The 21,420-nt window shown below is 45.5% G+C and overlaps 1 protein-coding gene and 1 pseudogene across 2 annotated transcripts in view; one reads left to right on the top strand and one right to left on the bottom strand.

Moving 5' to 3' along the window:
* Positions 1-21,420, top strand: part of gtf2h2 (general transcription factor IIH, polypeptide 2) — an 86,398-nt gene that overhangs the window by 34,652 nt on the left and 30,326 nt on the right. For both annotated transcript variants that reach the window (XM_072516158.1, XM_072516157.1), the window contains exons 6-7: positions 1,644-1,694; positions 14,723-14,777. In XM_072516158.1, the coding sequence (XP_072372259.1) occupies positions 1,644-1,694; positions 14,723-14,777 (106 nt within the window). The remainder of the gene's footprint in view (positions 1-1,643; positions 1,695-14,722; positions 14,778-21,420) is intronic.
* LOC140430152 (U2 spliceosomal RNA) lies at positions 3,877-4,109 on the bottom strand (annotated as a pseudogene).

The raw sequence follows: 21,420 nt of genomic DNA, 5'->3' as shown, positions 1-21,420 counted from the left end.
CCTAGGTGTCCTAGTGCATGAGTCGCAAAAAGTTGGTTTACAGGTGCAACAGGTGATTAAGAATGCAAATGGAGTTTTGTCCTTCATTGCTAGAGGGATGGAGTTTAAGACTAGGGAGGTTATGCTGCAACTGTATAAGTGAGGCCACACCTGGAGTATTGTGCTCAGTTTTGGTCTCCTTACCTGAGAAAGGACGTACTGGCACTGGAGGGTGTGCAGAGGAGATTCACTAGGCTAATCCTAGAGTTGAGGGGGGTTGAACTACGAGGAGAGGTTGAGTAGACTGGGACTGTACTCGTTGGAATTTAGAAGGATGCGAGGGAATCTTACAGAAACATATAAAATTATGAAGGGAATAGATAGGATAGATGTGGAGAGATTGCTTCCACTGGCGAGTGAAAGCAGAACTAGGGGGCATAAGCCTCAAAATAAGGGGAAGTAGATTTAGGACTGAGCTTAGGAGAAACTTCTTCACCCAAAGGGTTGTGAATCTATGGAATTCCCTGCCCAGTGAAGCTGTTGAGGCTCCTCATTGAATGTTTTCAAGATAAAGATAGATAGTTTTTTGAAGAACAAAGGGTTATCATGTTTGGGTGGGAAAGTGGAGCTGAGCCAATAAAAGATCAACCATGATCTCATTGCATGGTGGAGCAGGCTCGAAGGGCCAGATGGCCTACTCCTGCTCCTAGTTCTTATATTCCTATGTTCTTATTCTTCCCGTGCCTCCGTCGTTCCTGTCCCCATAACCTAAAAAGATGAGCAGGCTAGGTGGATTGGCCACGGCAAATTGCCCCTTAATTGGGGGGAAAAAAGAATTGGGTACTCTAAATTTATTTTTAAAAATGTTCTGCTTGGAGTAGAACCAGTTGGTTTAAATCTAGAGCCAGATCTCCTATCCTGTATTTGTCTACACTTCAGTTTTCATGCCACTATCAGAAGCTTACAGCAAGGCTGCACAGCATTGTTGGGCGGCACGGTAGCACAGTTCTTAGCACAGTTGCTTCACAACTCCAGGGTCCCAGGTTCAATTCCCGGCTTGGGTCATAGTCTGTGCGGAGTCTGCACATTCTCTCCGCGTCTGCGTGGGTTTTCTCCGGGTGCTCCGGTTTCCTCCCACAGTCCGAAGATGTGCAGGTTAGGTGGATTGGCCATGCTAAATTGCCCTTAGTGTCCAAAAAAGGGGTGGTATACTGGGTTACGGGGATAGGGTGGAGGTGCCGGCTTAGATAGGGTTCTCGTTCCAGGGGCCCTTGCAGACTCAATGGGCCAAATGGTCTCCTTCTGCACGGTAGATTCTATGAACAGGTCTTTTCTTTGCACCTGTATAGTGTTGGCTTTATAATACAGTTAGCAAGCAAACAACTTCAAAATCAGAAATGCAAACCGAAAACGCTGGAAATACTCCGCATGTGAGCTAACATCTGTGAACAGAGAAACAAAGTTAAAGCTTCAGTCAATGACCTTTCACTGGAAGAAGTTTTAGGTTGCTGAAAGATCATCAGCTTAAGATGTTAACTCAGTTTCTCTAACCACAGCTGTTGCCTGACGTACTTGCAGAGTTTTCTGTTTTTATTTCAGATTTTGAGCATCTGCAGTATTTTAATTTTGAACTTCTAAATAACTTTTTTCCTTTTCTTTTGCAGTTGCTGGAATACTTTGTCGAAGAATATTTTGATCAAAATCCTATTAGTCAGGTAGGAACACAAGCATTTGTGGATCAGGACATGTTACTCTTTCCTGTGCCATTCTCCTATCTCTCATTCTGTCTCTTGGGTTGCATAAATAAGATGAAGTCATCACCTGCTTTCTTGCATCTTTGCACTAAAATGCTGGCTAACCAATTTCCCTTTCTGGTGCCCATGCTAGTTACATTGTAAGTGGCCAGTCCACCTCACTTTCAAAATTGTTGACTTCACATTCGCGCACACTTTGTCCTTGAAGACTACTGTCCAACTTCAATGTGCCTTACCATTCCAAAGTCCTTGAATGTGTTGTTGCCTCCCTAATTTGTGTTCATCGTCCCTGCAACATAGGAACAAGAGTAGGTAATTCAGCTTTTTGACTCCCATACTATTCGATCATCTCTTTACCTCCTCTCCATTTTCCTGCCTTTGTTTCATATCCCTCAATACCCCTGCAAAATGCAAAAATCTGTCAATTTTGAAAATATCAGTTGACTCCGAATCCACAGGCTTTTCGGCAAGGGAGTTCAAGATTGCCTTTGTTCGTACTTTGTGTAGATAAGACTATAAGAAATAGGAATAGGAATAGGACGTTCAGCTGCTCGAGCCTGCTTCGCCATTCAATAGGATCATGGCTGAACCGACATTCTTCGTGTCCACATTCCTGCCCTTTCCCCAGAACCCTCAATTCTCTTATTGATCAAGAATCGATCCATCTCTGCTGTAAATATACCAAGGATTCTGCCCCCACACCTCTCTGTGGCAAGGAGTTCCAAAGACACTCAACCCTCAGAGAGAAGAAATTCCTCCTCATCTCAGTCTTAAATTGGCAACCATTCATTCTGAGACTCTGACTCTGGCCTTTGTCTCTCTGATAAACATCCTCTCTGCATTTACCCTGTCAAGACGTATAAGAATCCTATATATTTCAATGCGATCAGCTCTTATTCTCCTAAATTCCAATGAGTCGAGTCCCAACCTGTTTCACCTTTGCTCGTAAGACAATCCCTCCATACTGGGATTATCCTAGGGAACTTCCCTGAGCCACCTCCACTGAAATAATATATTTCCTTAAGTAAGGGGACCAAAACTGCTCACAGTACTCCAGATGTGGTCTTACCAGAACCTTAGTCCTCTCTAATTTCACTCCTAAAATGCCTGGCTCTAATTTTAAATTTGTGCCCCCTTTTGTATTCCTCCAGCAGAGGTGATGATTAGCTGTTCTCACGCAATTAAATTCCTTCATAATTTTTAAGGCTTCTCAACCTCCTGAACATAAAGGGAACGCAACCCAAGCTTCTGCGACCTCACTTTCTAATTCAAACCCTGGTATAATTTTGATGAATGTGGGCATCAGGCCAGTGTTTAGTGTGCATCAACTACGTTTAGTTCATGTGAAAAAGTTCTGTTCCCTTGCCACTGATTTCTCTATCTCTCTCTCTCTCTCTCTCGACCCCCCCCCGGTCTCGGGTTGAATCAGTTTATTTGGAATCTTGGCACCAATCCAAAAATTCCAATATCCTTCTGATCAACCTCCCAACTTTCGTCCTCCATAAAGCTCAACTCATTGAAAATCCTGTTGCCTGTTTCCTAGTCTACGCAAGTTATGTTCACACTTTATATCTGTGCATTGATTTTCATTGGCTCCTCGGCCCTGAACATAATTTTCATTCATGTGTTCAAATCTCTTCATGGGATCACACATGTTTTTGTAAAACCATCCAGTGCTCCAACCCTCTGGGCACTTTGCATTCTTCCAAGTCTAGTCTTGTACATTTCCTACTCCTTTCTCTCTTCCAATTCCAGCCATGCCTTCAGATATCTTGGCCCTGTGCTCTGGAATTCTCTCGCTAACCTCTGTGTCTCGACCTCTCTTGCCTTCTTTTGGGCCCCTCCTTGAAATGCACCCATTTGTCCAAAATGTTAGTTGCCTCTCCTTTTTTAAAATAAGTTTAGAGTACCCAATTGTTTCATTTTTCAATTAAGGGGCAATTTAGCGTGGCCAATCCACCTAACCTGCACATCTTTGGGTTGTGGGGGTGAAACCCATGCAGACTTGGGGAGAATGTGCAAACTCCACACGGACAGTGACCCAGGGCCGGGATTCGAACCCAGGTGCTCAGCACCGTAGTCCCAGTGCTAACCACTATGCCACATGACGCCCCATTGCCTCTCCTAATAATTATTTCTTCTTTTAAGTTACTTTATCAGAGTTACAAAGCTAGAGCTCAAGAGTGTGGACTGGGGCAAACCCCTAATCTAGCTCCTTGCCTGCTCAAAAAAAAAAATTCAAATTGAATCCAATTCACGGTCCCCACAAGAGAGACATACCAGATTCAGGCATTACACCTGATCTCATGCTCATCTTAGCCAAAAGGCCGAGAAGTGATACTACACTTGATCTTATCCAAAAGGCCGAGAAGCGATCCTAATATTTATTTCTTTGGTTTGGTGCCTGTTATCTGATTACACTCCTGTGAAACATTTTTGGCTTGTTTCTCTATGTCATAAATAATATATAAATGCAAGTTACCTTCCAGTTAATTTAACTAGGTTGGTGCTGACTCTGAATTTTGGACAACAATTTTACTCCCTTGTTAGGGAACAGAGGTAGTTTTCAGTGATCTCTGTTTGTAGTGTTAGATATTAGAAATAAAGGATAGTTTTAAGTGAGTTTAATTTGGGTTTTTGCCTAAGAAAAGGTAAAAGTTTAGTTAGATTCATGTTAAACAAAGGTGTTTGCATGTATGGAGGTTTTTGGTTTCAGTTTAAATTGTGCTTGGAGAGTTTACAACATGAAAAGTAAGCAAGAGCTTGGAAGAAGAATGAGCTGTTGCTCGGCAATCAGGATCAGTTTAGGAAAGAAAGACTTTGTGATTGCGTTTAACTGAAGCAAAAGCAAAAGGAGCTTAGCAGTGAGAGAGGGAACAGCTCTCTCACCTGTCAGAAGAAGGAGAGCAGAGCAATGAGCAAGAAAGTAAGTGCCAGAGACTAAAGCACGGCTAGTTATAGAAACTAGGTAGAAGACTGAAGTCAAAAGATAAACAGGAACTGGAATTTGAGCAGGATACTGTTCATTTAAGTTCCAGACAGAACTGAAAGTACAGACTGCGTGAAATTGGGTCGGGAAATTCGGATATCTGAAGTAATCGTACGGTTGGTGTCCTTATTCCAGTTTGTGAAACAATAGTATTCTATTGGGGGCTGAGTATCTGAGAGATTGGGTGGAAGCTTCAGTGCGCATGACAATTCAAGACAGAGGAGTACTAGGTGGAGAGTTGGAAATCCTGCAAGTGGTCCTTGCTGAAAACAGCTGAGGGAAATCATTGTTTGGAAGCTGATTCTGAGGCATGTATTTTCGAGAGTTGAATTAGGAATTAATTCTGTGGAAGCCAGAGGCCAGTTGGCTCACAGTATAATAATCATCTGGGGGGATTTGTTGAGAAATTCACGGATGTTTGATTGGTTTGCATCTGCCAAGTGGTTTCAGAATGGGGAGTGTCTGACCACAGTTGACCTGTTGGTTTACAGGGACCATGTGTTTACTGAAAACATTATAGGCTAAGATATATTTTGCAACCTGTGTTAACCTTAAAATCTGTGCATACCTGTGAGAATGAAGGGAGTGGAAGAGTATTGTATTATAGTTAAACTTTGCATGCCGAAGAAATGTTTATGTTATTAAAAACTAATTGGCAGTCCTATGACTCTGTACATCCATATTTTCTAAAATCAAGTGTTAAGTAATGGGTTAAGAGACATTCCAATTAGTTGTCTCATTTATGTTAAGTATCCAATAATTGACACTGATATGTCAAGAGGCTTCAGGTGGCCTTTGTGTCAGGTGATGTAAAGATAATGTTTTGTGCAGAGTCTGTTGAAGTGAAATAAAGGTGTTTGAGAAAAGGAGCAGTACCTTTGACTCTTTATACAACAGCAGCTATACGTCTAACAAATGGTAGCAGAGGATAGTTGCTGTGCAAATGTAAAGGGTTGAAAGATACAACTTTTCCAGACCAAACCAAGGAGTGAGTGAGAAGAAAAAAAAAGATATATGGCTGAACCGAGGATAAAGATGGCCGGATATGACTACCCCCTCCTTATTTTTTGAAAGGGAATCATATGATCAATGGAGAAGTTCAGTATTTATGTGGACTAAGATAACTGTCTTGGAAAAGAGAAAACAAGGTATGGCATTGGCTCTTTCTCTACCTTATGACAGTAAAATCCTAAGCAAAGTGTTTTCTGACCTGGAATTGGAAGAGTTAGACTCCGAAGAAGGTCTGGAGACTCTATTACATTATATGGATAAGATTTATAAAAAGGATGACTTGTTAAGTGCATATGAAGCATGGTCAGATTTTGATAGGTTCCGGAAAATAGAGGAATTCTCCATGGAAGACTATATAATGGAATTTGGCAGACGATGTAAAAGGCTGCAGAAACACAACCTGGAATTTCCACAGTCTGTGTCGGCCTTTAAATTACTTGACTGTGCTAGAGTGAGCAACATGGATAGGCTCCTGGTTTTGACAGGAGTTCAGTTTGCGGATATGGATACCTTATTCGATCAGATGACAGAAGTTTTTAAAAAACGTTTCTGGGGAAACATTCGATTCCGATGACTCTGATGACCCAAATCGGTCAATCTGCAATAAGGCAGAATATGGAAGACACACTACTACCAGGATGGTGAAATCGCACGGCTACAAACAGGTTTCAAGACTATAGAAGGAGACCGGGACCTGGAAATTATGAAGACAGAAACCCAATTAGAACCTACAATAGGAAGATGAACCCCAGAAATGCCCGGGGTATGATAAATCGATGTTTTCGATGTGACTCTCAATACCATTATGCTTTCAACTGTCCAACACGTATTAAATCGATGTTTTCGATGTGACTCTCAATACCATTATGCTTTCAACTGTCCAACACTAACAGAGTGTTTGACGCAACACATGACACGGAAGAGTCAGAAGAGGAAAAAGATAGTGACCAGAAAGGAAGCATTGCCCTATTAACAAGCAGTTTTACGCTGGTAATGAGGGTGTTGGTTGTAGATTCCTCAATTGTGCTGTATTGGACAGTGGCTGCACATCTACTGTGTGTGGAATTGACTGGTTAAAATGTTACCTGGACTCCTTGAATGCTGAAAATCAGAACCAGGTTAAGGAATTTGAAAGTTCCACAAGTTTCAGGTTTGGGGATGATAATACTCTGAAGTTTCTGAAAATAGTGGTGATCCCTTGCAATATTGCCGGAGTGAATCATTCCATTAGCACTGATGAGATACCTTTGCTTCTGAGCAGACCGTCGATGAAGAAAGTGTGGTGATATGCATCACTGTATATACACATATGCATCACTGTATATACACAAGGGGTTAATGTAAATACACTACAACTAAGTAAACACGAGAGGGAGCACCGGAGATGTCATGACATGCAGACATACAGCAAATGAACACACAGAATAGGACACGACCAATGGGCAGTCAAGATACCCAGAGGTGACACTACCACAAGGGGGCAACCCATATAAAAGGACAGGGCACATTTGCTCTGTCTCTTTCCACAGGCGACACTTGGAGAGTAGGACAGGGGCAGATCAGAAGCATCACACCCACCATGTGGCTTAGAGCAGATTGGTTAGTTAGACTGAGTTACTATAGCAAGATTAGCAGGAGAGTCGAACTCATAGAGAACTGTGCTAATGGTTCACTAAATCACATTGAACTAACTTCAAGGTCTGGAGTATCTTTTGGTCAAAGCTGCATCGAGTTGCAGCCTGTGTTATCCCAGAGTACAAAACGGATCATGGTACCAGTAGTGCCTGTTGAATCTATATAGTTCAACTCAGCAAGATCCGTGACTACCAGCAACAGCACCCAGGCAAGATGATAGAGATTCCGGTTCCTCAGCAGCTCAGGTACCGCAGCAATCTCCGTGCCAACTGGTGTGCATTCAAGCAGAGATTTGAGATTTACATTGTGGCATCCGACCTAGATGGCATGGCCGATGCTGAGAAGATAGATCTTCTACTCACCATTGCGGGTGAAAGTGCAACAGAAATCTTCAAATCCTTCAAGTACTCCCAAGGGCAGGACAAGAGCGACTTCCAGACAGTCCTGGACAAGTTTGAAAACTACTGTGAGGTAAACACAAAAAAAAAATCGGTGAAATTTGCGCCTATACTCACCACAAGTCAAAGGTGGGCTTGCAGCAGAGGCAAACTGCAGTTTTGATTGGCAGCCATCTTGCGCAAGGCAGCCGCACATGCACCGTTCCCCAGAAGTCGCGAACCGGCAAAACTGTTTTGCACATGAGCGAGAAGCCGCGCATGCACAGTTGCGAAAGGAGCGCACAGTAAAAGAAAAGAGATTTGCGCATGCGCAATCCATTCCTACGCTCTACGTCACAAGCATCATGACGTCAGAGGCCCGGACCACGCCCACTTAAAGGGGAAATGTCCGAAAATAGTGGAAAAAGATTAACTCCAGAAAACAGAATTCTTTCACCTGGAACGTCAGCACAATACCTTAACTTCGACCAGTAGCTGAAAGTAACCTCCGCAGAACCCCGCAACAAGCAGTTAAGAGATGATTTAGTCCTTGAAGACTACGACTCAGACGATGATTTCATCATTGGATGTGGCGAACTCAGTACCAAATCCGAACCGCAACGAGATGTGTTGCACATTGAAGCATCCGACACAGTCATGAACGGGTTCTTCGGATTTCAGGATCCTCAGCCCAGCATAGACGACATCCCGACCCATGAGTACAGGATTCTGCTGCGGCCTGACACCAAGAGACAGAGAGCAGTACAAGCCCACAGAGAGCGGCCTGACGCCAAGGGAGTGGTCCACGCACCACGAAGAGTCCCCGACTCCGCACAGAAAGCAATGACAGGCTCCACAGCGAGCCCACTGCATGTCTCCACACAGAGAACACAGAAAGACTCCACAGCACAACTCCGTTGTGTGCGCACAGATCGACTCCACAGCGAGACCACTGCATGACTCCACACAGGGAACGATACCAGACTCCACAGAGTGATACAAGCCTCCACAGCAAGCTCATTGACAGACTCCTCGATGGAAGCAACGCAAGACTCCAGTCCTTGCATGAACAAGACCATGAAGGTCTACCAACCTTCTCTGAGCAACCAGCAGCAGACGATGCAAGTCTGCCACGCTCAAGTGCACAGCAAGATGACTATGACAGTCTACCACGCTCACGTGAACGACAAAAAGACTATGACAGTCTACCCAGATAATTTGAGCCACCAGAGGAAGACTCTGACAGTCTACCCAGCTCATCTAACCGACAAGAAGACACTGAAGGTCTACCCACTATGTGCGACAAGTGACAAAGGCTTCACAATTCCCATACAAGATGTGCGACATCTCAGCGAGACTGACAGATCTCAGATAGTCTGTACAGAGGCACTCGACAATCAAAGTGAGGCACCTAGTGACTCCAGTGACACCACATTAATTCACACCTCATCTACTCAAGCCTCTCCACAAGAACTTGAAATGACTCCAGACGGGGAGCATCAAGAAACCAAAGGTGATTCAGGTGAACCAGAAAGGGCTCCAGAAGGGGAGCATCGACAAGCCAAAGATGATTCCAATGAACCGGACATGACTCCAGACGGGGAGCGCTGAGGAATCCGAGACGGAACGCGCAATGCAACAGCAGATGCCACGAAGGACGCTGACACAAGTAACTTTGTGAAGGACTCGCATTATCCACTCGGGGTGGTCATTGAGCGCAACAAGCACAACAACAAAACCTACACCACCAACAACACTGACAACAACAAGAAGCGTACCAAAGGCACCAACGTCAACAACAAGCACGATAAAACCAACAACACTGGAACAACGACTGGTACGACATGGTACAACTCTGCAAATGCAGGACAATGTAACAGCACAGCTCCTAACACTGGCAAGAGTACAGACATACCATGGCATGACAACGGATCTCACCGATTAAAGTTTGCTCCACTACAAACAAGCAAACCAGCTTTCAAGGCAGCTGACATGTGACATCAATACCGCAAAGACAGACACCAGTCCAGGTCAGACAGGAAAGATGACATACTGCATCATTACCACAAGCATCGGGAAAGAAAAAAAGAGTCCAAATCATACAATTAAGTGATTTGACCATTTGACTTATTGGTTCCTTAAGCACAGGGACACTGACGGTGTTCACAAGGAAATGACAACATCAACATCGACACTTCAATAACAAAACAAGAAAGCCACTCGACCATATACATTCATGAACTTTGGACTCATACATATTATTTGGTATTATATAATCATCACTGTCATCATGATTTGTACATGTCATCACTTATCTACGTATTTTGTTCAATTTTCTTTAATCAAGTACAGAAAATATGTAACACAGAAAAAGGGGGGATGTGGTGATACGCATCACTGTATATACACAAGGATGCATCACTGTATACACAAGGGGTTAATGTAAATACACTACAACTAAGTAAACACGAGAGGGAGCACCGGAGATGTCATGACATGCAGACATACAGCTAATGAACACACAGAATAGGACACGACCAATGGGCAGTCAAGACACCCAGAGGTGACACTAACACAAAGGGGCAACCCATATAAAAGGGCAGGGCACGCATGCTCTGTCTCTTTCCACAGGTGACACTTAGAGAGTAGGACAGGGGCAGATCACCACGTGGCTTAGAGCAGACTGGTTAGTTAGACTGAGTTACTATAGCAAGATTAGCAGGAGAGTCAAACTCATAGAGACCTGTGCTAATGGTTCAATAAATCACATTTAACTTACTTCAAAGTCTGGACTATCTTTTGGTCAAAGCTGCATCGAGTTGCGCCTGTGTTATCCCAGAGTACAAAACACATCAGAAAGCACACATGAAACTGGATATGGACCAGGATGAGGTAACAGTTTTTGGAAAGACGGTGGACTTACAATTTACACAGTCGGGACATTATTGTATTCCATTACTGACAATATTTCAAGTACAGTTGTTAAGGATGTGTTAATGGCAGTTGAAAATGGGACTTTGGCTGATAAAAAGCTTGTTGTATTAAAACTGCATAGGCAATTTGCGCATCTGTCTCCTCGGAGGCTGAAAAATTTATTAAAGGGTGCAGGGGTAAGGGATGAAGACTATACTAAACTGATGGAACAGGTTAGTGATCGCTGTGAAGTTTGTAGGAAGTACAGAAGGACACCAGCACGACCGATAGTAACCCTACCTTTGGCCAGGGATTTTAACATTTTGCATTTTGTAGATTTAGCAACCAGATTTAGTCAATCAACGATTGTACGAAGTAAAGAAAAGAGAGCAATCCTGGATCAAATTGTGGAAAAATGGATAGGGACAGGAATGGGCCCACCGGCAAAATTCTTACGGACAATGGGGGAGAATTTGCGAAGTTGAGTTTAGGGATGTGTGTGAAAACGTAAATATCACAGTTCTGAATACGGCTGTGGAAAGCCCATTTAGTAATGGTGTGTGCAGTAATAGATGACATGCTCTGGAAAATTTTGGCAGGTAGACCAAACTGCAAGCTAAATTCAGCTTTAGCATTGCAAAGAATTCATTGCAGATGGTTGGGGGTTATAGTCCCTATCAATTAGTGTTTGGTAGAAATCCTAAAATTCCGTCCATTTGAGATGACCAGCCTCCAGCTTGGGAAGGGACTACAATTAGCTCTGCCTTTGCTGAGCATTTAAATGCATTACATAGCAGTAGTAAAGCTTTTTTGGAAGCAGAAGTCTCTGAAAGAATTTGCAGAGCCTTAAGACATAATGTATGGCCATCAGATACCGTTTTCAGCAAGGAGACATAGTGTACTATAAGAGAGACAATTTTAATGAATGGAAAGGCCCAGGGAAGATCATAGGCATAGATGGCAAAACAATTATTTTGCAACATGGCAATCAAACTGTTAGGGTACATTCATCAAGGATAATGGGTACAGATTACAAATTTTCAAATTTAGACAGAGCAAACAGACATGACGAGGAACTAGAGTCATCCAGTACGCAGGTGTTACAGAACTATGAGGACCAGTTAACTGATATAGACAGGGTTTCTGTAGAGGAACACAACACTTCTGATGAATTAGAACAGGCCATTTTTCCAAAACGACAACTGCCAAACGTTGGTACAAGAGTGACATACTTGCCTGAAGGATCTAGTCAATGGAACGTTTGCAACTGTTATTAGTAGAGCAGGGAAGGCCACTGGAAAGTATAAACATTGGTTGAATATACAGCATTCAGGGGAGGGAGTCAAGACAATGGATTGGGAACACGAAGTTCAAAAATGGAGGGCACAGAAACGCAGTGCCAGTTCAGATAGTACATCGGATAGTGAACAGGTCCGCAGGAAAAGGTCGAGAACTATTGAAAGGACATCCCACAGCAGAAGGGAAAGATCAAGCAGTAGCAGTACAGCCGAGATACCAGGCGGGAGAGGGGACGTAGTTTGTCAAGATCTCGGAACATGAGTAAGACTACAAATACTAATAGGAGTAGAAGACCACATGCACGTGAGATTTTGGTGGCTTCCAATAAATTAGATGGAAAAAGTTATCAAAGATGCCAAACAGCAAGAACTGCATAGTTGGAGTGAATTTGGGGTATACACGGAAGTACCGGATAGGGGACAAAGAGCTCTATTCCACAGATGGATTTGCACGGAAAACTTTCTTCCGGATGGAACTTATAAGGCAAAGGCCAGGCTTGTGGCAAGGGGATTTGAAGAAAACTTAGAAGATAAGGATTTAAGGGTAGATTCACCGACGGCAAGAGATGTTATTTTAAAGATCTTCTTGGCTCTATTAGCCACAAAGGCATGGGAATGCAAATCTATAGATATAAAAGCTGCCTTTTTGCAGGGGCATCAGCTCCAGAAAGACATTTTTCTCCGTCCTCCTAAAGAGGCATCTAACACAGAAGGGGTACTCTAGAAGTTGAACAAATGTGTATATGGATTGAATGATGCATCTAGAGTCTGATATTTTTCGGTAAGGTCAGTTTTGTTAAAGTTTGGCTGTTGCCAATTGAAAGCAGATCCGGCAATGTTTTACTGGCACTATAAAGGAAATCTTTCTGGCATCTTTATGATGCATGTCGATGATTTTTTGTGGGGTGGGACTAGTGATTTTGAAGCTATTGTAATGAGGAAAGAATTCAGGGTTGGAAGTCAGGCTTCCGGTGCATTTAAATACATTGGACTGGCAATCGGACAGACTAAGTTAGGGGCAACTTTACGTCAGCAATCTTATTTGGAAAGCATCAGCCCAATAGCAATTAGTCGTGGCCGGGTTTCACAAAAAGACGCAATGGTTTCAAGATGGAAAAAGAGCAACTGCAAAGTTTAATTGGGCAACTGAACTGGTTAGGTGGACAGACTAGAAAGGACGTGAGTTTTGATGTCTTAGAGTTGAGTCCAAAAATGAATGATCCCAAAGTGGAAGACATAAATGAGCAAATAGAGCGTTGGTCAAACTCAAAATGCAGGAGTGTGTTTTGAGGTTCCCGGTTTTAGGTGACCGTAGGCACTTGAAACTCATAGTTTATAGTGATGCGTCCTATGCAAATTTATATGATGGGGTTTCAAGCGCAGGAGGTTTTATAATTTTCCTTTTGGGGAACAATGGTAAATGTTGCCCTCTTGTGTGGAAAACAAAGAAAATAAGGCGAGTGGTCAAAAGCACTTTGGCTGCTGAGACGTTAAGTCTTATAGATGTGCTGGATATGGCCTTTTCTATATCTCAGAGATTGACATAAATTTGGGGATTAGGGGATTTGGATAAAATACCTATTGACTGTCACATTGACAATAAATCCCTGTGAGAAAATGTGCACTCTACAAAAAGTGTCAATGAAAAAAAGTTTAAGGATGGACATCACAAGTTTGAAGCAGATGTTGGACAGAGGGGAAATAGCAAAAATTAAATGGGTTGACAGTAGCTATCAATTGCCGGACTGTTTTACAAAAAGAGGGGCTAGCTCACAGAAACCTTTGGATATTGTTAATGAAGAGCCTCTGTTTCTATGACTGTTATTTTTTCTTCCCCCCCCCCAAAAAAAAGAGAAGGGGGGGAATTGTGTGTGTGTTTTTGAGTTTCTTGTAATTTTGTTTTCACCTAATTTTTTTTTTCTCCAAGGAAGGGGAGACTGTTAAGCAATGGGTTAAGAGACATTCCAATTAGTTGTCTCATTTATGTTAAGTATCCAATAATTGACACTGATATGTAAAGAGGCTTCAGGTGGCCTTTGTGTCAGGTGATGTGAAGATAGTGGGCGGGATTCTCCCATCCCGCGGCAGAGTGTCCACGCCGTCGCGATTTACGACTGCATGAACGGGCCGCTCCCACGACTAATTCTGGTCGCTCCAGCTGCAGATCCCGGTGCGAACTGTGCGCCGTGAGATCCGCGCATGTGCAGTTGCGCCGGCGCCAACGAGGACATGCGCAGTGGCACCGGCGCCAATGTGCGCATGCGCAGTGGCCTCCTTCAACTCGCCGGCCCCGACGCAACATGGCGCAGGACTGCAGGGGCCGGCGCGTAGGAAAGGAGGCCCCCAGCCACAAAGGCCGGCTCGCCGATCGGTGGGCCCCGATCGTGGGCCAGGCCACATCGGAGGCCCCCCCCCCCCAGGGGTTGGACAACCCCCCTCCAAAGGCCGCCATCCGACCCTTACACGCCGAGGTCCCGCCGGCGCCGTTCTAATCTGCTCTGGGCTGGCGGTATCATTGGAATTCTGTTTTACTGAAGTCATGAATCAGACTGAACAAGTTAAATCAACCCGATCAGTAGAATTAATTGTATTCGTTTTGTCTCCTGCCTTACCTCCTGGGTTCAGCAGTTGTTTGTTCCCCCATGAGCCTTTGGACAAGGGTCATGATGTTTCTGTTATAACCATTGCTCAGTCCAACCTTGATAAAGGACCTATGAGAATGAACCTCATCAATTGTTAATTGTAATATTTTGATTTTATTTTTAGATTGGTATTGTTACTACTAAAAACAAAAGGGCAGAAAAACTTACTGAACTTGCAGGTAATGTTGTTTTATACTGTACATTTCATATTTTAAGGTAATATTGAATTGAATTTACTAAGTGAAAATCAACTGTGCTGCATTGCATGATCTGGGCGACACGGTGGTGCAGTGGTTAGCACTGCTGCCTCACGGCGCCGAGGACCGGGTCCGATCCCGGCCCCGGGTCACTGTCCGTGTGGAGTTTGCACATTCTCCCCATGTCTGTGCGGGTTTCACCCCCACAACCCAAAGATGTGCATGTAGGTAGATCGGCCATGCTAAAATTGTCCCTTAATTGGAAAAAAAATGAATTGGGGACTTTAAATAATATTTTTTAAAAAGCATCGCAGGATCTTCCCCCACCTCAAGAATTTTACATTGCTAGTCTGTGTGCCAGTTCCTTGATCCATTTTTCCAGAGGCCAGGGCAGTAAGACTACCTGCCTCCAAGCATTGGGTACAGTAGTAAGGTAATCAAAAGCCTATTGAGGCAAATTGAAGAAGGATTTTCTGATTTGTGTTTAATGCTGTTTAATCCTGCGTATTAGAAAATTCAATTTTTTGGAAATGGCCAAGCTGGTTAGGGCGATTCTCCTGGTGAATAGGAGGTACTTGGAGGCCCTGGAGGCGGGGCTGTTGAAGGAATGGCAGAGGTTACAGATGGAGTACTGGTAACGGCACCTCTGCCGTTCTCGCCGGCTCGGTACTCCACAAGCCCGGTTGTGGTGGCAGCTCTGAGAGTTTAGGGCAGTGGCAGAAGCATATGGGAGTGGAGGGAGCGCCGGTGTGGGCTTCAATTTGTGGGAACCACTGGTTTGTGCCGGGGAGGTTGGATGGGCGGTTTCGGAGGTGGCAGAGAGCAGGGATTGAGAGGCTGGGGGATCTGTTTATTGATGGGAGTTTTTCTTGTTGGGAGGATTTGGAGGAAGAGTTTGAACTGCCAGGAGGATATGGGTTTCGTTATCTGCAGGTGAGGGACTTTGTACATAGGCAGGTCTCGACCTTTCTGCTTCTACCACCCCAGGGGATACAGGATAAGGTAGTTTCAAAAACAGGGTAGGGGAGGGGAAGATCTCTGAAATTTATAAAGTGTTTATGGAGTGGGAGGGAACCCAGATAGGGGAGGTAAAGCGTAACTGGAAGGATGAGTTGGGTAAGGAACTAGAGGTGGGTTTGTGGGAGGATGCTCTTTTTTTTCATGTTTTAAAACTTACTGGAGCAAACAAAAACCAAAAATGAACATAGATCAAACATTAACAGGCAACCACTACACCCAACTCCTGAAAGAGGTAACCTTCCCATTCACAAACCAGCACAACTGAATTGTGTCTTCCAAATACTTGTGCTGTGCACTACACTTCCGGCAGATGTATGTCGCATTACAGAAGCAGTCCCACAGTCACTTCCAGCTCTCTGTCAGGTTCACTTCTCCCCACTACACCAAGTTGGAACTTCCACTGTCCTTCAACAATCATTCCACTCAGTCCGTATTTCCCTGGGTATGATTACCACTAGCAAGCCACACATTGTTGACTCTCCATTCCTTAAATCTCCAAAAGCACTTGTCTGTTCTTTTCCCCGTTCATTTGAACAGAAACTGAACCCTCACCAGCATCCTCCTTGGTCTGCAGCAGAAAACAGACCACCTGCTCCCCCACTGCAGTAACTTCTTTGTCTCCCACCATCTCAAATAGCAGCTGTCCTTTTCCTGCACATCTTTGGACTGTTTTTGGGAGGATGCTCTTGAGTAGAGTCAACACGTCCTCATCATGTGCCAGGCTCAGCCTGATGTAATTTAAGGTGATCCACCGGGCACACATGATGGTGGCCCGGATGAGCAGGTTCTTTGATGGGGTGGAGGATAGGTGTGGGCAGTGTGCGGGCGGGCCTGCAAATCATGTCCACATGGTTTGGGCATGTCCGAAGCTTGGGGGAGTCTGGCAGGGATTTGCCATTGTCATGTCCACTGTATTAAAGACAAGGGTGGCACTGAGTCCAGAGGTGGCGATTTCTGGAGTGTCGGGAGACCCGGAAGTCCAGGGGGCAAGAGAGGCTGACCTTTTCGCGTATGCCTTCCTGGTAGCCTGGCGACTAAGTCCCTCGGATCTTATTGGCGTGTAGGGACTCGGAGCCCCCAAAATAGGTTAGCGACATCGCTCGGTTTCTCAGGCTTGAGAAAAGCAAGTTCGCCCTAAGAGGTTCAATGTTGGGGTTTGTCCGGAGGTTGCAGCTGTTTGTCGAATTCTTTGGGGAAAATTAGACTGTTAGCAGATACAATAGAGGGGGGGGGAGTTAGGGAACGTGGGGGGGGTGTAGGGGGAGTTAGTTTAGTTTAGCCTTGATCAGCGAGAGGAGGAGAAGAGACTGGGGAATTGTGTGTATAAGCCATGTTGGCTGCGTATGGTTGTTGGTTGGGGGGGTTCTACTGAGTTATGTTTACATTTGTATTTGTTGTTAGAAAATTATAAATGCGTTAATAAAATGTCTTATTTTTTAAATTTAGAATTTAAAAACGTGTTGAAGAGTCAAAAGAGCTGGAACCTAGTACTCAACTCTTCTAGTCTTGAGCACATTTCCCTGCCTACTTTGTGAATAGAATTATTGAAATATACCTCTCAAATATTCTGAGCAGAGTGCATAACGTCCAAGTAAACTTCTAACTACACGGTGTGTTTCAGAAAGATCTATATCCCATTTGGTCAGCTCTTGCATACATCTGTGTGGAGTTTTCACATTCTCCCCGTGTCTGCGTGGGTTTCACCACCCGCAACCCAAAGATGTGCATGGTAGGTGGATTGGCCACACTAAATTGCCCCTTAATTGGGAAGAAATAATTGGGTACTCTAAATTTATATAAAAAAGGAAAAAAAACCTTGCGTACATTTCCAGAATTATTTTGCTTCCGACTATTTCTTCAAATTTGGTCCTGCGTGGTACATTTGTGCCCTGTCACAAAGTTATTAGGGTAAATTACATAAAGTGATTGTCATAATATACACCAGTATATCATGGTGCAGACACACACACTGATGGACACACAGCAAGACCAATCAACACACACAACACCGCAGCCAATCACCAGTTAGAGCACACTCACTATATAGACAGGGGGCATCAGAGTTCCCGCTCATTCGGGATGCAGCTTCTCAGAAGGACAGAGCTTACAGCTTACAGCACAGATCTTCACCATGTGCTGAGTGCATAGACTGGTTAGGACAGGTCTTTAGTTTAATCTAACATCGTGTTAACCCACAGTGAAAGTATGTTCAACAGTTTGTAACTGAATAAAATAGTGTTGCACTATTTTAAGTGTTGGTGGTCTGTATGTGTTCCACGGATCCAGAGCGCCCAACACAACATGATACCAGGAGTTGAGGGATGTTAGAACTTCTTAGACCTACCTGCAGGTGATCTGCCTTCCACCAGCATACAGCCATCCTGTAAAATGGACAGCGTCTGCCCGCCGCCGCCGCTCCGCATCACCAGTAAACCTAGGGGCCAACTGGAAGATATTCAAACAACGTTTCCAGCTCTACCTTGAAGCCACAGACCGGGAAGCTGCCTCAGACACCAGGAAGATCGCTCTCTACCTATCCACGGCCGGGGAACCTGCCATCCACATTTTCAATTCTCTCACCTTTGCTGATGGTGAAGCTAAATCAAAATTCAAGACTGTCCTCCTCAAGTTTGACAGTCACTCCAACATCGAGGTGAATGAAAGTTTTGAGCGCTATTTATTACAACAGCGTTTGCAGGGTAAGGATGAACCTTTCCAGTCCTTTCTCACCCACCTCTGCATCCTTGCGCAGTCCTGTAATTATGGGCCCACCCCCGACTCCATGATACGCGACCAGATCGTTTTCGGTGTTCAGTCCGGACCCCCTACGCCAGCCAGCAACTCCTCGAGGTAAAGCAGCTCACCCTAGCGACTGCCATCGAGACCTGCGTACTACACGAACACGCCATTAGTCGGTATTCCCACATTCAAGCGGCTGAAACGGCGCGGCAAGGTCCCCACGAGGCAGAACGGGTCCAAGCAATCGAGCAATACTAGGGCCTCAGCCTAGATGAGGGCGGGCATTTCGCGTGTTTTCGCGGACTCCCGCGCTTGTGCGCACCGAATGAGGGGACGGCGACGTCAACGAACGTACTGCGCAGGCGCGCACCACGTACGATCGCACCGCGCATGCGCGGTGGCACATCGAACGTACTGACGCTATAACATGCGGCAACTGTGGCTCCGCCCACTTAAAGCGTCAATGCCCTGTCAAATCCTGATGATGCCTGAGATGTGGCAAACTTGACCACTATGCTGCTTTATGCAGATCAGCTCAGCCTGCCAACTCTTGTCGCTCCAGCCAGCCTCGCAGGAATGTCGGGGCCATTCACCCCACGGTCACTGAGTCCGATTCGGCCCTGCTACCTGATATTGACACAGAGGACCCGAAGGCGCCTTTTCGAGTCGTTATCGTTACAAAAAACAGGGTGTCCCCGAAGCAAAGAGTCCAGCCTCTATCGGTATAAAGCATCAATCCAGACGATGAGTGGTGTGCCACCCTTACGGTCAACCGGTCCCAAATACGATTCCGCCTGGACACTGGTGCCTCCACCAATCTCACTGCGCGGTCTGACCTCCAAAGCCTTTGTGTCAAACCAGCCTTCCTGCCATCAGCCTGCCAGCTATTAGATTATAATGGCAATGCCATTGCTGCCAGCGGCTCATGCCAACTTGAAGTGACGCACAGGTCACGCAAAGCCATCCTTCCCTTTGAAATCATGGGCTCCTCGAAAGCCTCCCTGCTTGGCCGCAGGCATGCAAGCTGTTGAACCTAGTTCAGAGAGTTGACTCTCTCTCCTGCTGACGCGTCTGCCTTTCAGGACATTGACTTCAGGACGCAGCTCAACGCCATTATCAACCAGTACCACGACGTCTTCGAGGGCATGGGCACGCTCCCGTATACCTACAAGATTTTATTAAAACTGAATGCCACGCCTGTGGTGCACGCACCTTGCAGGGTCCCAGCACCCCTTGGGACCGCCTCAAGCAGCAGCTGCAGGACCTCCAGAACCAAGGAGTGATTTCCAAAGTCACGGAACCGACCAACTGGGTCAGTTCCATGGTATGTTTAAAAAAGCCTTCCGGCGAATTGAGAATTTGCATTGATCCTAAGGATCTAAATCGCAATATTATGAGAGAGCACTATCCAATTCCCAAGCGCGAAGAGCTCACATGTGAGATGGCTCGCGCGAAGCTCTTTACCAAACTCAACGCCTCAAAAAGATTCTGGCAAATCCAGCTTGATAAACCCAGCAGGAAACTCTGCACATTTAACATCCCCTTTGGCAGATATTGTTACAACAGGATGCTGTTTGGGATCATCTCTGCATCAGAAGTGTTCCATAGGATTATAGAACAAATGATGGAAGGTATTGAAGGTGTTCGCATCTATGTCGATGACAATCATTTGGTCCATGCAGGAGCATGTTAGTCGCCTCCAGCGCGTATTCAGACGTATACATGAGCATGGCCTCCGCCTCAACAGGGCCAAATGCTCTTTTGGTCAGATGGAACTCAAGTTCCTTGGGGACCACATCTCTCAATTGGGTGTGCAGCCGGATGCGGACAAGGTCGCTGCCATCACAGCTATGAAAACACCAGAGGACAAGAATGCGGTCCTCCGATTTCTGGGCATGGTCAAATTTTTAGGAAAATTCACCCCTAACCTCGCCTCTCATACCACGGCTCTCGGGAACCTGGTCAGGAAGACGACAGACTTTCAATGGCTCCCTGCCGACGAGTGCGAATGGCGAGAACTCGAGACAAAACTGACCACGACCCCGGTCTTAGCTTTCTTTGATCCAGCAAAGGAGACCCAAATTTTGACTGATGCCAGTCAATCCGGCATTGGGGCAGTGCTCCTTCAACGTGATGAGGCCTCATGGGCCCCCGTTGCATATGCGTCACGTGCGGTGACCCCCACGGAGCAGCGCTACGCGCAGATAGAAAAGGAGTGCCTGGGCCTTCTGACCGGTGTGGTTAAGTTTCACGATTATGTCTACGGACTTCCTCAATTCACCGTCGAGACCGACCATCGCCCGCTGGTCAATATAATACAGAAAGACGTGAACGACATGACACCTCACTTCCAGTGTATTCTTCTCAAGCTCCGGTGATACGACTACCAGCTGGTGTACATCCCAGGCAAAGACCTCATCATTGCTAACGCTCTCTCCAGGGCAGTCAACACTCCATGTGACCCAGTGGGATTTGTCTGCCAGGTTGACGCCCATGTGGCATTCGCGGCCTCCAATCTACCTGCCTCGGATGAACGCCACGTCCAAATTCGCCGCGAGACGGCGGCTGACCCCTTGCTACAGCGTGTCATGCGCCACCTAATAGACGAGTGGCTCAAGGGCCAATGCCCTCAATTCTATAATGTCAGAGATGATCTGGCGGTAGTAGATGGGGTTCTTCTAAAACTGGACCGCATTGTCATCCCGCAGAGCATGCGCCAGCTTGTCCTGGAACAACTACACGAGGGCCACCTTGGCGTGGAAAAGTGCCGCCGACGGGCCCGAGAGGCAGTGTACTGGCCCGGCATTAATGAGGACATAGCCAACACAGTGCTCAACTGCCCCACTTGTCAGTGCTTCCAGCCGGC

The sequence above is a fragment of the Scyliorhinus torazame genome, chromosome 9, assembly GCF_047496885.1.
Source record: "Scyliorhinus torazame isolate Kashiwa2021f chromosome 9, sScyTor2.1, whole genome shotgun sequence".
NCBI lineage: Eukaryota > Metazoa > Chordata > Chondrichthyes > Carcharhiniformes > Scyliorhinidae > Scyliorhinus > Scyliorhinus torazame.
The sequence above is the reverse complement of the archived record's forward strand: the minus strand, read 5'-3'. Positions and strand labels throughout refer to the sequence as shown.